The sequence below is a fragment of the Amblyomma maculatum genome, chromosome 2 (genome assembly GCF_055883805.1).
Source record: "Amblyomma maculatum isolate TAMU_Amacu chromosome 2, ASM5588380v1, whole genome shotgun sequence".
In the NCBI taxonomy this organism is placed as follows: domain Eukaryota; kingdom Metazoa; phylum Arthropoda; class Arachnida; order Ixodida; family Ixodidae; genus Amblyomma; species Amblyomma maculatum.
Genome location: NC_139345.1, coordinates 33133301 through 33157827, shown reverse-complemented (window position 1 = coordinate 33157827; position 24527 = coordinate 33133301). Strand labels below are relative to the sequence as shown.

The 24527-nt window shown below is 45.1% G+C and overlaps 1 protein-coding gene across 1 annotated transcript in view; it reads left to right on the top strand.

Annotated features, from left to right (window-relative positions):
- The window catches only part of LOC146198303 (lachesin-like), a 106768-nt gene that overhangs the window by 46960 nt on the left and 35281 nt on the right, over positions 1 to 24527 (top strand). Inside the window, exon 3 of the mRNA XM_084591883.1 lies at positions 11167 to 11273. Coding sequence (XP_084448009.1) covers positions 11167 to 11273 — 107 coding nt within the window. The remainder of the gene's footprint in view (positions 1 to 11166; positions 11274 to 24527) is intronic.

The window sequence follows — 24527 nt, the reverse complement described above, 5'->3', positions numbered from 1 at the left end:
TTTAGTTTTTAAAATCAGCTTGGACCGACGAGCATTCGTAGCCTATGGGTAGTAGCGTGCATTTCATGCAATACGAACGACCTGTGTTCCATTCCCACCCTGTCTGAAAACTCGAACTTTTTTTAGCCCAAGTACTTTTGTTTGGTTACAGAAATCTTCATGAGAAATTTGGCGTTAACCAAAATATTTTTATCTGTTTTTAACCTGTGACATCACGTGGGCCAAGATGCGCACTTTAGAATTTCTCGCCGGTTGCTGATTGGTCTTTGTGGTGATGACGTCACACTCCTGCTTGCCAAATCTGTGATTTTGTTACTATCCTTCGGTACTAAAACCTGAGTTTTATTGCTCATGGTCCATGCGTGTGTCCTTTAGCCTTAAAATACCTTCGTCCGTCTGAAGCCTTGGTTAGCAGTCGGTATAGTTAAAGAGGCAAATCCCACTTTACGTTATCAGACGTGAAAGGGGAAAAAATTATGGAGGACACTAAAGCTCCTCCTTTAAGGCTATGACGTGAAGAGGCCGCAACAAGCCAAGGGCTACCTGCCAGCCTCTAATCCGTGGGCACATGACTCCTCGTCTTCCCCGGCACGCGTGCCGGGGGCGGGGTAGAGGATGAACATTTACGATGGAAATAAAAGTTGTGCAACCAACCAAATCACCCAGGTCAAGTCATGTCATCTTTATTTCAACGGCGCAGAGATTTTAGGGGCGCAGCGAAAAATCCTAACAAAGGGCTTGAGCCCCGCTTTAACAGAGTACGAACGTGCCTGCGTGGGCTATATCTGTAAAGTGAACGCAACGGTCCCGGCAGGATGATTTTGATATCACGCTTCAATGTGAGAGGAGAGCCCAGAGTTCTCAGCTCCTGCCGAACGTAACGTCAGGTAACCCTATAAGTCCAATCAGAGCGCCGCCATGTCAGCTGCTAGCTACCGCCTGCCAGCGCCATGGTCGTAATGTCCCACTCACAACGCCCACGGCGGCGCCAGATTTTCTGATGAACGGGATTTTTAACGGTGCCGCATTAAAAAGGAAAGTGTGAGAGAAAAGACGAGGAGAGATTGAAGCGGGGGTACTGCATGCCACCAACAGGGTGTTCAGGTGACACACGGTGATTGGTGGCCTGAATCATGCCACCCACTCCGCTCGCGTGGTCTGAGCTAGTCATCGGCAGCGGCTGCCCCGGCCGGTGGAAGTAGTACCGCTAACGCACACTCTGGCGCAACAATTGCAGCGATTGTCTGCACTTTCTGTGTGCGTGTGTGTGTGGTAGAGAGAGAGAGGGCGGAGGAGAGAGAGAGTGTATCGTGTGGAGGACTGCCCCGTATACCGGGATTCCAGCCACGTTATTCCACGTGAGACGGGCGCTCTACATGTACCTCAACGCTGCATCTCACGCAAAAATTATGCGTGGTGGTTCATTAGATTCTTTAGCTACAAAAGTTGGCCGTAAGTCATTGCTCACGTGCCATGCCCCAGATTTGGCTGTCCATCGCTGGTGCTACCAGGCACGGCAAGAAAAGGCGCTGCACATTTATAGGCAAACCCGGCATTTTTTTTGGAAAACTAACGTCCGCTGTTAGCTGTAGTACTGCGTACAAAGAGAAAATCGCTGCAGCTTCGTTTTGACCCCATTCAAACAAACACGTTGGAAAGCACTGTTAGAGGAAACAGCATTATCTAACGCGTATGCTGTCTACGCATATTTTGTGAAGCCTCTGCGGAATTGTAAGCGACTAGCAGCACCCCACTAGTCTTGCTCTTCACGAGAGCTATAGAAAATTTTTGCGCTGCCGAGACGTAACGAGTCCGCCTTGACCGCTGAGGCGATTGAACAAGTATGTATACTAGGAGGGAGCATGTGTTTCTTTAGCCTTTGCCGGAACCGGAAACGGATGTTGCGAAAGTGAGCGCGTCTACCTTTCTCGTGTCCCGGGGGGCTCTCATGACCTCATCATTCTTGTGGCCTTGCTCCTGCAATGCAGAAAGACAGAAATATGAAGCAATTTAAGGCGAGTACGAGCCACGAAACCGGAGACATTGCTGCTCATTAAGGCCCACCCCCTCCGCCTCAGCGCCGGGAGCAAAGGTGACGTAACTGCCGGCCGTGACTGGATCTGGCCCCTGTCACGTAATACGTAACACGCACCTACTGCCACACAACTACACGTCCATGTTCACGGCAGGAGCGCCCGTCGCGGGAAGCTGCCGTCGTTCGTCAGACGCACCGTCGCGAACAGGGCACGTATTCTCCCACGGCGCGAGTGGTCTGCCTGAATATCAGTCCTCTACTCCTCTGTCTGCGTCTCTCTTTTTCTTCTTTCGTGTTTCGCTACAAACCCCGTTCAATCTCTTTCACCCGCTTGCAGCAGCCTTCCTGCGCGTATAGGTTTCGCCCAGCGTACACGGGTCGAGGCGGTTAGCGCGAGGGCCAGCCGCGTGCCCCGCTGTTTCACCTGCGACCGGAAACGCTAGACGGGTTAGCAGCATTTGTATTGCATTAGTGGCCGACCGCCCAGAAGCCGGTGGCGCGTGCCGGCGCTACCCGTTTACTGCGCTGCAAACGTGCGTCCCAACATTGACGTGGGCCAATTACGCGCTGCAACTGCGCTGGCACCATTTCTTTTATTATTGGCGGAGCGCTGTCTCTCTCACTCTTTCTCACTTCGTCCTTCGCTCAGCCTCTCTATTTGTTTAAGCCGAAGAATTTCCGATGCGCTGTTTTCTGTTTGAAGTTGTAAAACGAGGCGGAAAGGAACGTCGGTGAGATAAGGCTTCTTCCCAGTGTGCCTTCTATATGTGTGACGCGGAAGCGGTGCTTTCGTTTTGTGCTGGCTTACTTGAACTCTTTTAATTTTCGTCAAATAAAATTCTTGTCTGCCACACCCCCTAGTTTTCCCTCCTGTTGCCTAGAGTCGTTTGTAAACGGTTTACCTCCGCTTATCCTGTCTGTTGATGCGTTCTTGCAGGTCTTGTTAAGGTTTGCTTCACTAAAAAGAAAAAGGTATTAGTCGCGATGAACTGCCAAGGTTATTTTGTGTTTTTTACCTATGTTTGCGCCGTGTTTTTAGGGCGGACTTCCAGTTCACTCAAGCGTGTAGAACGAGCAGGTCAAAGCATTTTTTTTCTTCGATCCTTTATATAGGCAGGCAAGAAACTACTACATTGTTCAAAAATGCAAACGCATTGTCAGTGTAGAAGTTGCCGGAACAATGTTTCGTGGGTTCTACAGACTAGTCTCTGTTTACGCAGATGGCGAAGCACTATACCCAGTTTACAGACCTTTAGCAAGCTGCCCAAAACCTTCGGTTAGTAACGCATATGCAAACTCTGTTTTTCGACAGGCTACCCCGCTTGTGTCTTTTATTTTCTTCAACTGTTATCAGTGAGCGGGTGAAGGGTGCCGCGAAAAAAGAGGCACCTGAGAGGAACTGCTAATCCGATTAATGCCTGTGCGTACTCAGTTCTTCATTTTCGAAGGTAGTTAACAGCAGCTAACTCCACGCTAATTAAGCAGTGTGGGCTTGTCAAGTCTATTAACTCGGCGCTTAACGAAAAAAAAAAAGAAAAAGCAGCGTCAAGGCTGAGAGAAAACAAAAAATTAAAGCAATGATATTGGTTTACCCGAGGGACAATATGGTTTGCCGTCATAGTTTTACGGTTATTTGGCGTAAACCAATACAAAAAAATAAAGGAAGAAGACGACCAAACTCATCTGGGCATTTGTTACTCAACACCGATAAATAAAGCAGTGATAGACGTGCTTGTTTTTATGTTACTTTACTTTTTAGTCTCACTAGCTGCACGGTGTATTTTATTGTTTTTGTACGATCAGTATGCTTGGCCTCGTCCATTGCGGTGGAAAGGACTCTGAGTTAGGGGCTGTTATTAAGTTTAACATTATCGTTGAGGATACTGAGCTGCATTCCAAGGACAATTCTGCTATCGTTGAGGATACTGAGCTGCGTTCCAATGGCATTTCTTTTATTTCATTTTAGTGTTTCGTTGTTTATAAGTTTGATAGCTTCCTCCATCAACGTATAGAAAGCTTCCGGTGAAAGAAAACCGCGAAACTCGGCGCTTATAAGCAGCACGGCATGGCACGGCTGTATCCATCCCCAGTTTCTCGCGGCTCGGGCTGGCTTGGCCGTTTTGGTTATAACTTGTACTTCTAAGAAGTTTCGTATAAAGAGAACCAACAGCAAATAGAGAGAAGAGAGCAAGCAACCAGAACGAAATGGTAAAACGGCGTAAGTATCGGGAGGCATATAACGTCGTTTTCCAGGCCATCTACGTTCAGCGCCGCATCGTCCACCATTGTGGCCAGGCTGCCGACTTTTGATGCGTTTTGATGACTTTTCGCGACCGGCTCTCGTGAAAAAAGAGAGAGAGAGAATAGAAAGATCGGGTAAGAAGAAGTAGGGCTAGAGAAAGAGGGGGAAGGGTTTGCTCGTTGTGAGCACTGGGGAGCATTGGGGTCTCGAGTATAGAAGGCTCCGCGTTCTGTCCAACGGGAGAGGCGTCGTTGGAACCCGATGACGCGGCACCTCACTGCGAAGGCGCATTGCCCATCTGCGGCGCGAGGCCATTCGGACCAAGTGGGTCCGATCGCGGGCGACGCCTGATGTCTCCCTGGTTTTTCCCTCGAAGGAGACTGCTTGCCAAAGTCGGAAACAAGTGGCGAATTAAGTCAGTGGTCGACGCCACAATGAACCGCTTGCTCCTGGGCGCGAGCGCTCCTGGCTGACCGCCCACCGGACTCTTTGGCACGCTCGTGGCAGCACAGGCCCTCGCCCGCTACTTTTAGGATTGGTATTTTTTCCTCGTCTTCGTTCCTGATCTTGGGGCTGCCGTCTCTTCCATCAGGCAGCGTCAGCGCTGACCACTATGCTCGGGAATCTCGCTTCAGTTGAGCTGTCTATTTTCCAGTTTTATATATTTTGTTTGTTTACATTTAACACTGGCTGTGCCATGTCATAAGGACTAGGAAAAAAAAGTGAGTTAAAGAAACCGGGAAGGTTCACAGTCTACGCTAGTTCGTTTCGTCTTTTATGATTAGGATAAGGTGTTTTTTCTCCTCAGGAAGAGTCCGCATTATACGTTATGTGCGTAGAATCAAGAGAGCTACCGATGGAAAAAAAAAAAAAAAGTATCCATAAAACGACATCCTAGTGGTTCTGTTAAGCGAGCCTTCGCGCATTGGTGCCGCTGCCTTCGTATCCAGCTGCACTTACCAGATATCTCACTGCTTGTCTTTCGTTTTGAAAGTGAGTGTGGAATGATGGAGGCTCACCCTACTGCATAAAATAGGCTGGTTGGTTCCAGAAACTTCATCGACCTCAGGTGCAGTGCATATTTTACCTTTTTGATTTAACATATATAGGCCATGATCATGCCTTCCGTTGTCGGTAAACTTTGTTTGCTTGTTTTGCGCATACGTCTTGATAATGTCAGTTTCGCAGATATAGACAGACTTGGATGCGAGGTGTTCAAGCTGAAGTTGAGAATAATGGGGTTTAAGCTATAGATGATACCAGCCGTGCGTCGCTGAGTGTGCAAGTGCTACACCGCCGCAGTAGTTAGATAATAATTAAGGTCCATATTTTGAGTCGCAGTTGAATGACCCTTCTGCATCTCTCTCCCTCCCTAATCTTAGGAGCACCCTGAAACTTTTCAGGCAACCACAGCCACGGAGGTCTTTCAGACAACCAGACAACCACTAGGTATCCATAATGATCTAGATTACCGTAAAAACCACCACAGGAACACTGCGGAGATGATAGTCCTCTCGTTGAGAAAGTGGCTAACATGCACACGCTCGACCCACGATTAAATGAAACTAGCCTATTTGCGAAATAAGTTAGCCATGAATCGAGTCAACCAATATTTAACAGAGCTTGCGCGAGAAGAGCCGCCAGAGCTGGGTCCGCGCGACAAGGCTCAAACTTGAGAGACGTTTTTGGACAATTGGATGCATGAAGAGTCAAAGAGTCAGGAGCAAGTTATGCAGAAACGCACTGTAGAACATTCAGTGAAAAAATGAAATTCCCGATGAAACAACCTATATTTTCAACTGGCACATTGCTACATCATCAAGAAGATTTATGGTTTCTGTTCAACACAATGTCGCACGTCGTCGATGATAGTTGGGCAATTTGACCGATATCAGGCGCTCAGAACTAGAGCAAATGGGCCAAAGTATGATTGAGGATTACTATTCTGGCTGTAAAAATTAGTTTCCTAAATTTATTCCAGGAGATGTTCGAATAATACGCAACTATGGGAAATGAGATTATACGAATTTTTATTGTTTAGGCATAACACAGCCGTAACGCTTTCCTTCTTTTTCCAACAGATCCGTAACAGAGCTGTTTTTAGGCTAAGCATGCTGAGGGAAAATTGTTGTTATACTGTCGCTGCTGTTAATTTCATGAAGCTAAGCACGTTTTTTTTCTTTCTATTGTATGAAGCATATTGCCCTACGTGCAGGCAATCACGACGCTAGCAAGGAACGCAAAGGGGCCGTGCACCAATAACATATTTGTAGCTCAAAAAAAAAAAAAAGTGCAGCAGTGAGCTCAACTCAGCCTAACGTTGAACTCCTGGATTATTCTCCTTACACTATTCTTCCTCCAAGCCTCAAAACACAAATTTAATATTACACGAAGCCCTAGCAGACATGATGCGCTGTACTGCTGCGACAGAAGAGGAGGAGAGGAAACCTTTATTAAGTAGTTTGCTATCTTCCTCAGTGGAGCCGGGAAGAAAATGAGCGAAAAAAAAAATAAAAGAGACGCAGCAAATACCGGGTCGTTCTTGCTCGATCTCTGAGCGCCTTAAACGACTCTTGCGGGAAATGAAAGGAGAAAACAAACAAAAAGAACTGAGTGAACAACAGAATGCCATGGGCTATGTGACACGAGCCTTCCTTTCAGAGCGCATTTCAGTTCAGCTTGCGCCTATTTTTATATAAACGCGCTTTGTTTTTATCTCTCTCCTTGCCAAGCTTCCATCCAGGATGTGCGCTTTGCTTGTTGTAACACGAGTGGTCCTTTGACGCCGACATAACGACTTACTCGGCTATCTGCTTCCTGGCACGTCAAAATGATCCCGCGGGGAGAGGCAACTTTTCTCCGTCCAAGGAAGCTGCGGGTGCATGCGTCTCTTTAGTATATGCTATTTTTTTTGCTTGCAAAGAGAGAAGAAGAAAAAAGGAATGTTGCTACAGACAGAATACGCTTCTTTATTTATCCATTAACGCCTTCAGAGCCATTCGTAGCTGCTTCAGAGTTTGCTCCAAACCAGTTTGTAGCGCCAGAAATTAAGCAAAATTTGCTAAAACAGAGTGAAACATATTAGGCAATATTTATTTTATTTCTGCTCTTGTTTTTATATACATGGGCCATCTCCCCTTTTAGTGCAATTTCAACATAGACAGTTTTAATAGCCTAATGCCGTTGCAAAGATTCTACTAGTCTTTGTTACTGTGATTAGGTATCAGCGAGCATACATTTTTTTAAAGATGCGTACATGAGCAATAAGCATTAACATAATGCAGCAACCATGATGTTTCCAAGCTTTTTATGGGTAAGGACCATAATTGACTGTGGGCAGGGGTGGAAATGTTACTCCATTTGTTCCCTCTGCTCCAAACTGCTTTTCCTGTTTTATCCTGGTACAAAACACATAATGCTCCGGAACTGCTCCAAGCGTGCGGCTACGTCGATGTCTTACCATCAAATTTTGCAGATCATGACTTTTTGTTTCATAGAGGGCCCACTAATGGCATTGCCTACAAAAAAATGTCATCCAATAAAATCTGACGTTCGGAAGTAAATTTATTACGAGACACAAGCATTTGAGGAAATTTAAAAAAAAAAATGGTCTGTGCACATGACAGCACCTTCTCCCAGTCTTTCAAATCCCCGGTGGTGAGAGAAGCGAGAAGAGCAATCGAAGCAGACACCAGACTGCATTAGGAATCTTGTCCGGGTACAAAGAGCTACATGAGTTGTTGTAATGCTTTCGCTGGGAAAACAAGCAGCTAGGTACCTCACCATAGAGCCTATTTATCAATAAAAAGTGTGTCAAGCCTACAAAGGCACACTTAATCTGTTATGCGAGGGCACCAGAAAGGCGCCAATCACTAGAAATGTTCTCAAGAATGTTCGTAACCCACAAAGGGCCTATCGCCAACGTATTGAAATGAAAAAAGGCACCAGTGTGGCTCAAGCGATAATGTGAGTAGCCACTAGGAAGACAGGGAAGCCAAGAAGGTGAATGAGAAAAAAGGCTTTGCCTTCAGTGCTGCCTATCTTCCCTAAAGGCACTGACGAGGACCCAGCTTTTTATCAGTACCGGCATAAAAAAAAAAAAAGGATATGCACAAGGCAGCAGGAATTTACTGCTCATTGATGGGAACTCCAAATCAAGCGCATGAAAGTGGTATACGCTCTACTTTTGAATCTATCATGCCAAAATAGTCACCAGCTTTGAGTCAAACTCTACGTCTAGTTATGAAATGTACAAGCAAGCATTCCATTTTCTGCTAGCCTGTTCTAAATTGTTTGCTCATATCAGCTGGCGTTATCTGTACATATTTTGACTATTTGTCCTGTTTTGTAACATATGCCAATGTAGTCAGCACCGCATTAAGCTTTAAACAAAAAGGAATCAAAATGAATTTTATGTATGCCAGGAGAAGGAAATTGGAATTATTGAAAGCATTCGATCCAAAATATATGCTCCAAAACATAAATACTATGGTCCAAAACTCTCTTTTCACTTCTCCAAAGCTGCTCTAAAATATAGGCAAGAACTGTCAACGCAGTGCCATCGCCTAGTGAAGAATCGCCACCAGCAGAGGGAATTCAAAGATGTAAATACACGAGGAAATGACTAAAATATCACACGGGCACCTATTGACAGTATGTGTCCGGAATGTTATAGCAGTGGAAAATGTTGATGCCTTTACTTCGAGGTATGGGCTATCTCTTCGTAGTGGCGTTTGCGCCCTTCATCACTTCTTGCACCACAAAATCAGATATTTCCACGGTCACCATGCCGGTAGTTAGTTTTTTCGCCGAAGCTGTCTATAGGTGGGGACGGGGATCAGTTAAAGTACACCTAAACATACAAATGTCACTTCAGGTCCTGGGAATCATTTGATCAATGCCGCATATCACTTTGTGCTGCTTGGCATTTAAAGGAGAACACGAATTACGAAGAAAACGTAGCAAAATTCTCGCTTTCTCCAGCGAGAAGACGCGAGGCACAATTTTTGGTTAGAGGCCAGAATGGACGTTCTCTACAACAGCGGTACCAGGCCAGCACAACGCGCGCGCGCGCGCGCGCACGCACGCACGCACGCACGCACGCACGCACGCACGCACGCACGCACGCACGCACGCACGCACGCACGCACGCACGCAAACACACACACACACACACACACACACACACACACACACACACACACACACACACACACACACACACACACACACACACACACACACACACACACACACACACACACACACACACACACACACACACACACACACACACACACACACACACACACACACACACACACACACACACACACACACACACACGTACAGAATCAACATTAAAATAGGGGCATAACGCCCAATATATTCTACTACAATAAACATTAACAAAGAAAAAAACGCATAACAGCACTGCTTGCTCATTCAACAAGGCAAATACGTGGAGATACAAAACAAGTTCCGCTGTTGCTTGGAAGTTGCGCTAATTCGGTACCCGCTAACAAATACTAGTCAGTAGCGGCGTATTCTTTTCTGCAGTCTTACAACAAACGTTAGGCAGTCATCAAGTAACAAACTACCAACTAGCCTCCCTTTCATCTCCTTTCAAAAGAACATGCTTTGTTGGTAGAATTGAGAAATGAACGCGTATCGTCTTGATTTCCAGGCCGGCTTCCTATTTATAACGGGTGTTTAAAATAAAGCTTTCATAGGCTTCTAAAAACAAAGTGATTTCAAAGCGAAATATGTTTTGTCGGTGTTATGCTAGCAGGCAAGTATAGTTAGAGGGCAACTGTCACCGTCGTTTTCCTAACTGAAGAAAAAAAAAAGGATTACAAACGACTTTGTAACTGTGGTAACTATGTAAATTTGTACTGGCATGGCATATCTCATTCCTCCCACAACCATTAAAACCGCTTTTGATATGGTGTTAGAGGTTATCCCATTGTAGCGTTCTGGCTGCTCTGTGGTACTTCGTAAATCATTTCAGCGTTTTGTGTTTTCCATTTAGAGAAGTTAAGTTTTTTTGTCTGCTGCATATTTGTAGCACATGGCTTCATGGAATTCATCTTGTTCAATCCAGAATACATTTAAATTAGTTGAACGACTATTGTGTTGTCTTCTCTAGTTTTATCATTCGCATATATCAGAACATTGCAGATTCATTCTTCTCATGGAGGGCTAAGTTAGTTTCTTGAGCTGAAATAAACCTGTTTTCTTGCTAACGCGTATAAGCTGTGTGAATTCTGGTGGGTCAATTTGTACTTTTGATAATGTCAACAGAAACTCAAACGCTGTGGAAAACCTGTGCTGCGGCGCACCGTTAAACGTTTCCTTTTTTTGCACTTCATTCAATGCAATTCGTTTTTTACGGCGTCGTCTAGAACTGCGGGATAACAAAACAGATTAATGACAGGAAAAGATGACTACATCTACCCTCGTGCCATTTGTCCCTGTTTTAAATAAATAAAAAAAAAACGATACCGTCAGAGACCTTAGGAGCAAAGCTGAAATTGTTGCATGAAAAAGTATGCGGTTTCAGTCATGCGTAAAAACGGTGGGCAATGTTTATCGGCCCCCAGCGAAATTTTTTTTTTTTCCATGCAAGAAGCTGGCGGAAGTCGACAGTCGATTCTTTTCAAAGCAGGATGTCTTGTTTTTGCCATTTGTTACACTAGCTCGGGGATGGTTATCATTGCATCGGGGTTATGTTCATTGCTGTGGCCTTCTAGTAGTGTTAACGGTTTTTTGTTCTTCTTTCGTCTTTGCAATATTTTATACACTGAAACTTGCCGTAATATCCAACGGGTGCTTTTTTTTTTTTTGCTTCTTACACAACGTTCATTGTACACTCTTGATTTTATTGCAGATTATGAAGTCCTCCCAGAATTTGCCGAACCTGTGCCGAACGTGAGCGCCATTGTCGGCCGCACAGTGAAGCTACCATGCGTGGTCAACAACTTAGGGCAGTATCGGGTAAGTTGCCATATTTGCAAACTCTATACCACTTGGCTTTGGCAGAAACGGAAACATCGAGGTCTCCTTGAGCAAATTTGTGAAAGAAAACAACGTTGGATCTACTCTAAAACAGGTGATCTATTCGTGTTGCGAGTTTGGGTTAGCAGTGTGCGCTGATCGATCGGCTGCGAGTAAGTTAAGTTGGCGGTCCTTTGTACAGCAACCTTCTTATGTTTGCCTCGTAGACCAAGTCAGATATATTTAGGTTTTTTGTTGTTGAGATACTAGTAACCTTCTCTTTCCGAAAATTGAAGTAGAGCTCGTACAAGCTTAACAAAAAAGACTCCAGGCAAAGTCAACGCGTTTTGCTGCTGAAGGAAATGTAAAAGAGGGCCTTTTTGTTACAAACAAAGGCAGGTAAGCTGAACACTGGTGAGGTTTAACTCCCATACGTCTAGTCATAAAGAACAAAGAGCTATGCTTGACTTGCTTATATTTGGATGTGCCACAGTCTTTCGTACATGTTGCACAGACTGTAAAATGGGTTTTTGGAGAAGTCACGGTGAAGCTTGTTTGTCGTGGATGAGCACTCGGATTGTGTGGTCGGCCAAACGCCGGTTGTACTCATATTCCACAGCTTCGGTCTCAACAGCTAGCGAAGCCATCATCGAGGACAATGTAGAAGCAGTCGCAGCATACTCTTTCTGCCGTCATCTTTCACGGGCATGCTGCCGCTGCTTCTGTAATCGAACCTGTCGTTCTTTATCGGTGTCAGCGGCTGGTTCCGCTGCAATAGTCCTTCCCGGCGGGCTGAATGATCGGATGTGGCCTAACGCCGCTGCCGAAGAGTTGACGCACTCGGCCCGGAGCGTGCCTCATCCATGGCTAAAGTGGATATCATTCGCCGGCGAAGCAACTGTTATACCCTCCCTTGTCAGGTCTTATTTTAGCGGCGGAGCAGCGGCGCCTCGTCTTAGTGAGTCACGTGGTGTGATGTAATAATCCCACCCGCCTTACGCCAGCCCAAGCCAAACGGCCCACAAACATGACTGGGGCAAACGTGAAGTAGGCAGAGATTCTCACTCTAAAAGCTTTATGTAGGCCCAGCCAATGTTCTTATAAAAAAAATTGATTTGTATATATATATATATATATATATATATATATATATATATATATATATATATATATATATATATATATATATATATATATATATATATATATATATATATATATATTTTTTTTTTTTTTTTTTTTTTTTTGAAATGGCAAAGGGCTCTTACGGCTTGTGGCCCGAATGTCTCATGCACCGCGAAAGGATTATATGTTGTTGTCATAAAATCCCACCATTCTCAATCGAGCGCAAAACTAGGTACTCGGAGTTAACATATGACATCCAGTTCACGGAACCGTTCGCAAGGAAATCGCGTTCAAGGCTTGCACTAGCTAGTGTACGTGCGGATCAAGACAGCCACCAAAAAAGTATATAAGAGGCCAGATGTTAAGAAAACAAACAAACAAAAAATCAATTGAATAAGATGTCCTAGCATGAACCGGTTACAACATTATACATGCGGACATTGATCAGGCGTGATACTTACTACTTGGGCAAGTAATGCGCTTCCACCAGTATTAATAAATTTCTTCATCACAAGTCCATCTTACATTAAGCAGTTCACTACAACGCATTACATCAACAGTCAAAAAGCAGCCTAACATAGGCAGCTGCGTACCACAGCGAGATTCGGAAAACTTTGCGGATGCCAGCTGGGCCTTTACTTCTCTTAAGAGGCTGTTGCAAAACTGCCCTGAGATCTGTTTCGTCGTCTCGTCCTTGCATGCTCGTTGCGTATGGTGTCGCTCCTAATTTTGTGTGCTCGAGTGATCTTCGCTCCAGTGGGAAAATCCTCGGTGGTTGACGCACTCCAATTTTCCATAATCCCATTCGTTTCCCTCCCGTCTTCCGCCTCCTTCTTGTTGCTCCTTTTGTTTTTCGGTTTCATTCATACATCGGAAAGAAGAGCGGTATGAGATGTAGAGTGCTGCCAGAATGGACAGCAGCGTGCGGACGTGGGGAAGGGGGTAAGCAGTGTTCTGCGTAATTAAGAGATGCGCTTAATTCCGCCCATACCAGGTTTTTGGTTGGAGGCCGGTCTTGCCTGCCGTTTTTCTGTAAGCTCTTTTGTCTGTTGACTTTCTGTTTCGGCCGCTCAACTAGGTTATTCCAGAGGCGTCGTCGTCAATCTAGTCTATTGTTGTTTTTTGCTCATATATAGGTCAAACTTTTGTTCCCTAATGTTCCCCCCCATGTGACGTCTCGAAATAAAAACAAAATTAGTTGTGGTTTAACTGTGGTGAACCCTAGTTGAATTGCGTAAGCAACGGCGGAAGCTTCTTTTGCCTGCTACATTATTACCCTATGCTTTATCACTGTAAGGTGCAACATTATTGGGGGCACTTAAGCTCATCCTTTAAGGGTATGACGCTAAAGCGTTAGCTACCAGCCCACATATAAAGTCAGGCTTCAACCAAGCCACACTAACATGCCTGCGTGCCGTAGGGGTAACGAGAATGCAAACGGCTCTGGCAGGCTGATTCTGATATCACCCTCCCATATGAAAGGAGCGACCCGAGTTGTCAGCTCCTGCCCGTGGTATAGGGGTAACGTGAATTCAAATGTCAAGGCAGGCTGATTTTATTGAGAAAGCAATACTACGACAGTTAAAGCGAGACCTCGGGTGGCCGCAGGTACGCCAAGAAGAGGCGTAGCTACGGTCTCCTTATAAAAAAAAAAAAAAAGAAAATCAGCAGGGAATAAAAACGTTGAAACATTGCGCCTATACACACCCATTTAAAGTTTGAATTTCTATTAAATGTTTTAACATATTAGGTGACAAGTTTTTGTAAGAATGCAGATTTGTTCACTAAGTTCAAAGTATAAAATGTGTATGAAATATGCTGGTGTTTCCTTCACTTTTGAAAATGGAAATTATGCGTGAAAATGTAAACACATCGCAACTTAAAAGTGAGGAAACTGTATAATATTGTAACTACGTATTCCTGATAATTTTGAGAGTGTCAAAAAACGTCTTTCTGTATGAGGTCAGTAATGATCTAACCCTCTATACGTGCAACCTTTTCGAAATGGTTAGCTGCCCGCATGACTAAAGACATTCGGAGCGATAAATATTACGAGCGGTACTTAGGTAAGCATACAGAGTGTAATATCGCAGTTTCGATAGCACTATTTATTTATTTATTACAAGTTCCTGCAGCGTCCGAAGACATTATTGCAGGGGGAGAGATGACAAGTAATCTTGCTGGGAGCGCCAGTGATAAAATACATAAAAATGAAGAAAATAACAGGGCACAAGTGATAATGCGGAATGAAAAACATGCATCTAAAGGGGGCAACTGCGCGACGAACAAAGTGATGAAAACACTCAAAAACAAAGTAATGAAGGAAACACACGCAAGAGAACTGGGCGCCACGTCACACATCCGATAAAAAAGCCCGAAATAAATTTTCAGTGCAACACTCAGCGATGCCAGCTGGCAGCCGGTTCCACTCATTGATCGTCAGTGGAAAAAACGAGGTGTTATACACATCTGTCCGGCATTTTATTTCGCGGATCTTCCACTGATGATCAAGTCACCTTAGGATTACCTTAGGAGAGCTTAAATTCGCATTGCTGGATGGATTCATAAAACTATTAGGCGGTTTGTAGCGTATCTACGATTAGAATTCGCGAACAGCTTTTGAAAAAGACCTATCTCTATTTCGGTAGTGCTCATTCACAGCCAAATTTGCGCTATCAAATTAGGCACCCAAATTACTATCTGAAAATTTACTTTTCACAATAATATTATTATATTGTTCAGATTTATTTCTATAAATGAATCTAAAGGACATACGACCATCGTGAGCAGGACCCAGAGATGAATACTGAACACCAGAGAGTGATGAATCTCCCGAAGGAAGACGGGAATGCTTGTCTGTAGTCAGCGCAGTTTCGATAGCACGAAGTAGCGAGGAAAGCCTACTGTCTGTGGAAGGGAAGGGTACGTACTACTGAGAAGCGGACGTGAAACTATAAGACTTGTGTTGAGGATCGAATTAAATGTTAAAATTAACTTCAAATCGCCCCAAAAAGAATTTCAAACCACAAGACTGCCTAACCTTGAGTGGTGGATAAACCTCAGGTTTTGTTACAAGCGGAAAAAACGTGGTTAGCGAAAAAAGCTGATCGGTAGTTTTTTTTTTTCACACTAATTAAAGCCAATGTAATCAGGCTAGTCGGGTCAGAAATGCAGCAAATCCTTCTTGGAGGTAGGAGTGATCCAATAAATAAATCAATCAATCAATCAATCAATCAATCAATCAATCAATCAATCAATCAATCAATCAATCAATCAATCAATTGAACAAGGGTAGAAAACTGGGCAAGTTGGTAAGTATTAATCTTCTTGTGGCACAACAGGGACGAGGACAGACACGGAGAAAGACCCGTATCTGTCCTCGTCGCTGTGGTGCCACAACAAGATCAATAGATCAATCAATCAATAGATCAATCAATCAATCAATCAATCAATCAATCAATCAATTTATTTGCATCAAACAATGTGGTGCTGGGAGCGCGATCAAAAAGCCGACACAGCTGTTTGCTTGACAAGGACCACACGCTCCCGTTTACATTTTGCCGGCGGCAGCAGAACAACCGGCATCAGGAGCAAACAATCCAATTGCGAAAGCTGTGCAATGAACAGAAGTAAAAATAAATAAATAAAAAGAATAGAAATAAAAATGAATAAAAATAAATATAAACTACAACAGCACCATTCATCAAGTAATACAGTGGCGTACATTAGCAAACAATAGCACAGAAAAATACAATAGCATAGGTTATTATACACTGCTTGGGAGAGACGACTGTAACGCATTGGCAGAAGCATATCGGATATACTGCAGTGTCCATGATCGAGAACTTAGTGTGTCAATGCGGATATTTTGCTGTGTTTAATTTATGAAGTATCGCAGGTAACTGGTGTTGTAGCCTCTGATGACCATAGTTACATCTGCTAAACGAGACCTTCTAGTATGGCGTGTAACAAAACTGCTTTGGTTTCATGTTTTGTGTTAGTTGTGCCTTCCTCCATAATTATGTTGTGCAGTTTTCTTTTTTTAATGAGCGATAATACGAGAGTGTACTTGTACAGGTTATGGACTGGGATAATGTTAAGCAACTCGAATAAACTTGCTCTGTGTGAGCCAAAGGGGCTGTTGGTTATATTACGTGATGCCTTTTTTTTGTGGGGGGGGGGGGGGGGGGGGGGGGGGGAACTGTAATTGATTTATGTTTGCTAACGTTGTAGCTCCCCATACAAGCAAAGCATAATTTAAATGACTAGAAAGAAGAGCTGTAAATTAGGACCTTTATTTTTTGAGGGAGCATGTTCCGGAATTTGCTTATTACACTGCAAGCTTTTGACAGTTTAGCGTGCGCACGTGTTCATTCCACGGCACGTGTTCGTTAAAGATGAGGCCTAGCATTTTCATATCAGGGACGCATGGTATACTGGTAACGTTAATGTTGAGCTCTGGAATTCTGTCGATAACTGTACTTTTTGTTAGAAACACTACTGCCATTGTGTTGTCAGTGCTGAAAACGAAGGAGTTGCCTTGACTCCATTCATATAGATTTTGAAGTGTAGTGTTGCCAATCTGGCCAAGTTCTTGAGAGTAGAAGTGCTGAAAAGAAGTGTGATGTCATCGGCACAAATGATAAAATTTACCAGTATTGTCGATTCCTCTGAAAGTGCGATGCTAATCGGAATTGGAAGGATGAGGCTAAAGAGACCAGGAACTATATTGGAAACGCACAAATTGCATGCAGAGAGTGCAATTAATTGTTCAAAAAACGCGCTGCCCCTGCCGACAAAAAAAATGACATCTTCGCCTCGTGCCTGCTGTCAAGGACATAATTCTTCACGGCGCCACCAAGGCACTGTGCCGACATCGTAGCTTTTATCTTCCACAAAGCGAAAGGAGCACAAAAGCTGCACCAGAAAAGAGAGAGAATGCGAGCACGCAATCCTTATTCGCCAGTGCACCACAGCAATGTAAGAAATTGTGCCGAAGCGGGGGCTTCAAATCCGCGCGCGACGAGTGTTCCACGCATTTTCTTGATGAGGCCAAGCATCAAAAACAAATCCGCCCGCAGCTACTTGCCAGGCCGTATATAAGGTTCTCCTTATCGTCTTCATGCGCAGCCCGTTGTGCAGTGTGTGCTGTCATGCGAAAAAGAAATATGCACCACCTTTTCCCTTTATTCTCTTGGTTTCCCCCTCCCCTGCCCCTCTTTATGCTACCGTGACGATACAGAATCTGAAACGTGTTGTTAGAGTTGATTGCAGGCGAGACGAGCAACGCGGAGCGCAGAGTCGCTTTCTTTGAGCGTGCTCTGGCTTTTCCCTAACGAGCACCCTTTTCTGCCCTGCTTCTCGCCTGTATCCCCAAAACGGGGCGACGCCGGCAAACCAGGAACACCTGCTTAACTGTGTCCTTGCTTCCTTCGTTAAATAAAATTCTCGTCTCATGTCGACGATACAACAAATATGCATAAATGAAAGCGCAAGAAACGAGAAGAAAAAAGGGAAAAATAAGCGAGAAGCATACATAACTCCCCAAAAGATCGAGAATGAAAAAGCGTTGAGAGCATGACAGGCTTCCGGAATTATTGTTATTCCAGGTGGTCTTCCCTGCGCGTGGTATTCTCTCCTGCACATACACGCACACACGCACGCATGCACACATGGGGAACAAGAACCGCGCATGAATACGGCCGCGTCCGCGCGGCGTACATTTTCGATAAATGATGGCTTTGCCGGCGGACACTCTTCCTTCGTTTTTTCTCTGCATAATCCCGTCGCTTCTATCGTGGCCTCCGCTCCGTTCCGTTTCCTACATCCCCTCCCTCCCCGCCTCTCCGCACCATCCTCTGTCTTTCGCATATTCTCAGTTTTCTCCCTTCCTTTCCCTACAGTCGACGGCCCGGCATTACTACGCCAGTCGCTAAGTGAAATTTTTATTCCCGGAGCGTTGAAACGCTCCTTGGTAGGCTTTTTCCTTGTCCCCCCCCCCCCCCCCCCCCTCCTTTTATTTTTATCTCTTCTTTGGTCTCTTCGCTCAGTTCTAATTTTGTGTTTACTTTGGAGGCAGTTTTCTGCTTGCTTGTTGAGTGCAAATCTTTGTCTATGCAAGAAGAAACGTTCGGTGGAGCGGGTGTACGTTCGCGGCGTGTTGGTGAAAAGGGAAGAAACAAAAAGGAAACGGACAGCCGAAAGGAAGGTGCTTGGTAATGCAGCCCGTCAGCGACGGTAGGGCACTGAGCCCAGTAATTGGACCAGCTCGGGTCTCATGAATTATTCCCGCAATGGCCCCATTAAACGAGCGATCCCCCCACTTTCACCGCCCCCTCCACACCCAGCCCCTTCCACCAACCTTCGTCTTCTACTGCCCTCTGCGCGACGCGCTTCCCTTTGCTTTCTCTCCAACGCGAGCGCGCCGCGCACGAGCTAGCCGCTCCCCTTCACTGTCCTTTTCGTCCCTTCCAGGTGCTTTTCTTTTCAATCCATTTGGGCGCGTTCGTGTCAGCGGCGAAGAAACAGAGAACGGGCCAGTCTCCGCTTCGAAGCCGAATGCGACGATTTCTCTCTTTGCTGTTATGGCTACTCTTCTCTCCGCTGCCAACTTGCCTGCACGTTCCGACGCTTGCCTGTCCGAAGCATTCCAGGAGTTCCCTACCGCGTCTGCCTGTGTGTCCCCACGTCTGCGAGATAGTTGCGATGAAATCCGTACTTTTACGGGCCAAAGCGCCATCGCCCAGAGGAAGTTGCGTGCTCTGCCGTTTCGGCCTCTTTTTAGCTTTATTCCGCATTCTTGTTTTGTTTTCTCTATAAAATACTTTTTGTTTGCGACGTGCCGGTCTCTGTGTGGACGTCCGGTCTACCTCCTTGCGAGGGAGCAGGTTCTATCTTGTCCACCGTTGTGGGGTGACGGCGTGGGTAGTTTCAGTGCTTGTGCTTGATGGTCTGTTTTAATGCAAGAGCATTACTAGATCCATTACTAGAAAAGCCATTGCGTGTACGAAAATGGTACAAAAATAATAAGTATGCCTCTGACGGGTAGTGTTTCGCCGGTGACAGGGATTTCAGGCTCGTAGATGGCATGTCTGTGTCTCTGTCTGCCCAGTCTTCCTCACAAGCATCCCTTTGTCAGAAGGTAGTTGGCAGGTGTCATGATAGTGCACTCATTGGCCACCTCTTTGTAGGACGTCACGAGACCACGTGTCACGGCCGAATTCGCTCGAGATGCCACCTTGGGTACACATCTGAGATGTGAATCGAACCCACTGGCCCCTTACATTCCCAGTTAGACATGCCTCTTCTTGGTCGTACAGGTGCGTTCCTGCGGCTTGATCAAAGCGGGATTATAAAACTGTTCTTTTAACAATATTTATTGTCTCAGAGCATCAGTAGGGTATGAGATGAAGGATGAATAAATGATTATTTGAATGGAAAAGGGTTGGCTGATTTTATGAAGTCCAGCAGTGAGCGATGATGATGTCCCTACGTCTAAGGGATGTATGAGGCAGGATTGGTTGCTGAAAGGCCAGCTATCGCCAGGTGCTGGATTCGTTTCGGTTTCAGTGCTGTGCAGTCCCACAACAAGTGGTGAATGTCGGCTTCAACATTCTCGTTTTTACAGATCGGGTACCCTGGGCGGGGATATAAGTGTTGGAAGTGAGAGCAGTGAGCGATGATGATGTCCCTACGTCTAAGGGATGTATGAGGCAGGATTGGTTGCTGAAAGGCCAGCTATTGCCAGGTGCTGGATTCGTTTCGGTTTCAGTGCTGTGCAGTCCCACAACAAGTGGTGAATGTCGGCTTCAACATTCTCGTTTTTACAGATCGGGCACCCTGGGTGGGGATATAAGTGTTGGAAGTGAGACCACGTCCTAGTGACAGCTGGTGTGAGGGCAACACAGGCCTGGATACTCCTAAGCGCAAGCTCCTCTGCACGGGTGTGACCGTGGGGAAGGGATACCGCACAGGTTCACGTGTGCTGCGCCGGAGGTGTTCATTTCTTGATATAAGGAGGGTAGCGTTGTCCAGTTCAAGGAGCAGTTGCATTGATGCGTCTTGGTTCACGATGCGGGTCCTCGCTAAATCTGCTTCATTTCGGGAAGGCAGCAGGTCCCGTGGGACCTACTCAATACGTACTGACTGCGGGATGCGCGCCGCAAGCTGGTGGATGTCTTGGCATATTTTTGGCCAATGGCTGACACGCCGGAGCAAACGAACTGTTTGAAGTGCGTGAGTGCGGATGACAACGTGGGCTGCAGGGAGCGTGGTAGCCACGGCGCAGAGTGCTTCCTGAACTGCCACGAGCTCAGCGCAAAAAGGTGTAAGTGGTTCCGAAATTTGAAACGTAGAGGTCTGATTCAGGCTAGGTCTTCGTGGACAGTAGATTGCTGTTTTTGCTTCACAGCCTTGTATGCTTGCCTCCACGTACACTACAATGAACCCTTGGGGCAGATGAGGATCTTGCTATTCAAATATATGGCGAAGCGACTATGCCGAGTTGGCAGATGTTGGTCTGCGGATATCAGTTGGCTTGTTGTTGCCTAACTGTACAAATTTCCAGGGAGGGAGAACTGGCGCAGGTGGCCCAAGAATAATGTGTGACGTTGCATACGCCCTCAGTGCTTGCGTGCAATGTGATATTGTGGCCTTAAGTCTGCGGGAATCAAGGCGCGGCTGCACCAGCGCATCGATAGTTTTGAGCTGCGCATTCTCCTGTAACGCTACGACCGGTGTGAGTCGTGGAAGGCATGTTATGGTCCTTATAGCTTCTCGGTTTACGGCTTTAAGGCAATCTTATCATGCTCTTGTAAGATGTTGGAACTGGGCTTGATAAACAGCACCTAGCTACAGAACCGCCGTCACTAACTGGCGTGCAACAGACGAGCCAGCGCTACCTGTTCTAGGCGCAATTATTCTTATCAAACTCATAGTCTGAATTGCTTGCTTTTTTGCCTGAGAAAGCCAAGCAGTCGCTGATGCTGACTGGTGAATCGTTAAGCCCAGAATTTTTATGCTCAGACTTGCAGTGAGGTGCCTGATAGAGAGAGACGAATCGGATTTGAAGTAAATTTACGGCGTCCCTAGCGGTTGGCGACAGACGTGTATGTAGCTTTACACACGGGAAGCTGAAGGCCAATGGAGGAAGCGTAATCAGATGTTATGTCTAATGCTGATTGAAGGGTGGCCTCCAGAGTGTGCAGATCATGGTGAGTGCTCCATACTGTGATGTCATCTGCGTATTGCAAAAACTTGATTTCAGGGAAGCGCCACGCCAATGGGATGAAAGTAATATTGAACAACGTCGGAGACAATACTGATCCCTGGGGCACGCCACGTAGTGAAACGAATGAACCAACAGTGTCACCGCTGAGGCGTATTGCAAATTTTCTTCTGTCCAAAAATGATGCGACAAAACTGCGTACTCTCGGAGGGAGACGAAGCATGTCAATGGCATTCACGATTGCATCATGACTGTTGTCATATGCTTTTCCAACGCCCATTGCTAATATAATATAATTATTGTTAATATATAAGTGCAGCTGCGGGTAGATGATAGAACCGCTGATGCCAAGACCGCCAACCCGTCCTCTGTACCTATGTATGACCGAAATCTAATTTCAGCGGGGTGATATTTATAACTGTTACTCGTGCCATTTGGGTGGTATACAATAAAGTCTTCTTCGCGAGCATGCGTCTGGTAGGTGGCAATTGGCAGGTAACACGGCCGGGCACTGATCGGTGGTCCGGCAGCAGCGGTGTCTATTGCACAAAATTCGGCAGCATCCATGGCCCAAAATTGAGATGACGTCACCATGCTTGTTGTATCTTTTGCCACAACGTAAGAGGAAATGTATAGGCATGGATGGTGAAAGGTATACCGTTCTATACAGTCGTGACTCAAGGCTCATATATATATATATATATATAGGGGAAATGAGGGTGCTCGTTATAATACATGAAGGAAAGAAGCCAACAGTCGGCGAGGCCAAGGAAAGCGTTAAGGATGGTACTTTGTCTTTTTTTTTTTTAATGTTTGTTTAGATAATCACAGAAATTAGTAATGTAATCTTTTAGGGGAAAGATAATTAAACACAAAGTAGAAGAAAAAACAACGTGCCGATGGTGGGAACCGAACCCACGACCTCCGAATATCGCATCCGGTGCTCTTCCAACTGAGCTACATCGGCCGCTGTTCCCCCTGCTACTTGCTTGGGTATTTATGTTATCTGTATACGAACCTTGAGAGTGCTCACCAGCGCCACCCTCATATATATATATATATATATATATATATATATATATATATATATATATATATATATATATATATATATATTCCGACCCACCGCTGTTCGAGCAAACGTCTTTATTCCAGCCAGCATCTGAAAGAAATGCGAACTGGCGTCCAGAGTAGAGCTTCATCACTGGATGAAAAGGAGACAGTGCGTTGGTGCTGGTCATAGCGTCGTTTACGTTCTTGCAGGGCTGCTTCAGTGTTGCGGCGAGAAATTTGTCGGCAATGGGCAATGCGTGTAGCAAATTGGTCGCCAAACGATGCAGATTGGGAGGCAGGAGCAGAGAAGAGGTGTGGTGTCGAATAATGTTGTGGGTTGACGGCTATAAATTAGGAAGAAAGGGCTGTAGCCAGTGGTGCATTGAACGGCGGAATTATAGTCATAGGTAACGAAAAGAAAAATGGTGCCCTAGTTCTTATGGTCAGGACTGACGTACAGGGTCGTCCACTTCTAGCTATAACACAGACACTGCCTTCAAATCAACATTACGTACAAAACAGCCACATATCGATGCAAAGTGATGGAAGCACACAGGGACCCGGATGTGCTGTTTCACATGGCCTGCCACTTAGCTTTGTTGTGTGACCAGGTCGAACGCAATAGCGCTCTGAAGGCGGTGAGCGTGTTACAGCTAGAAGTGGACGAGGCTGTACATGGAAGTCATGTCGGACAAGGTCAGGTGAAAGTGCTCTATGAGGCCATGGGTCTGAAAATGATAGCTAGAAGATGTCTTGTGGACGGTGTTGGCAGCGCGGAGTACTTTCGCTAGGACTTGGGAAAGAAATGGCTCCCCACGGTCGCTAATCAGGATACGGGGAGCTCCATAGCGCAAGACGGTCTCTCGCAAGAAAAACTGCCCGCAAGTGCAGAGGCCGCAGTTGGTTTTAGTAGAAGGCAGCGGGCAACGAGAGAGGGCGTCAGCATAAAGGTGTTTTCTGCCAGATTTGCAGGTGGATCAATAAATAAATAAATAAATAAATAAATAAATAAATAAATAAATAAATAAATAAATAAATAAATAAATAAATAAATAAATAAAAATCAAGATTTTATTTGTTCTCTCAAGGAGAAAAGGATTTTGATGGGTACAAGCCACTAAAGTGCGGCTTTTACAAAGGCCGGCCCCGTCTATATACAGTTCGGTCGCAGTTGATGCATAGTACATAAAACATCATGCTGCGTTAAATTTGTATACTACACTTCATATACAGATACCAACACTTTACAGAACAGAAACACTGCAATGAGTTAAAAATACATTAAAAAGATTGTCATTATAAGACGCACTGTGCTCTAAACATAACAAGAATAGAAAAAAAACACACATTCAGTTTCAAATAAAATTGATTTTCAAAATACCTGAAATATTGAGCAATAATACTGGACAATGGACAAAAATGTTATCAAAGTAAGCGTGATATAATGTTGCCATCAAAAACCCCAATATAAAAAAGGGAAATATACACGAAATGACGAGAAGTTTATAGGGAAATGTGCATAAATTGGCCCTACTGACATCGGTTCAGGGTTTATATCGGTAAGCGTTAGGGTATCCAGAAGAACAGCAGCATAACAAGAAATGGACCGGCGACCATAATCTGTACGGCAATGAGGCACCACATACACGCCATTTTGACGTGTATTGTAGATGTAAGTGTGCCTGCAAATATAATTTAGGATGCTGTGATTACGTTTCAAACCTAACGAGCGAAACGCACAAGTTAGACGGAAAGAGCAAATGAATTCAGTGGTAAGACGTTTATACTGAAAATAATAAGATGTAAAGGCATGACAAGGAATATTTGCAATCGCAAGGAAGGCGTGCTTC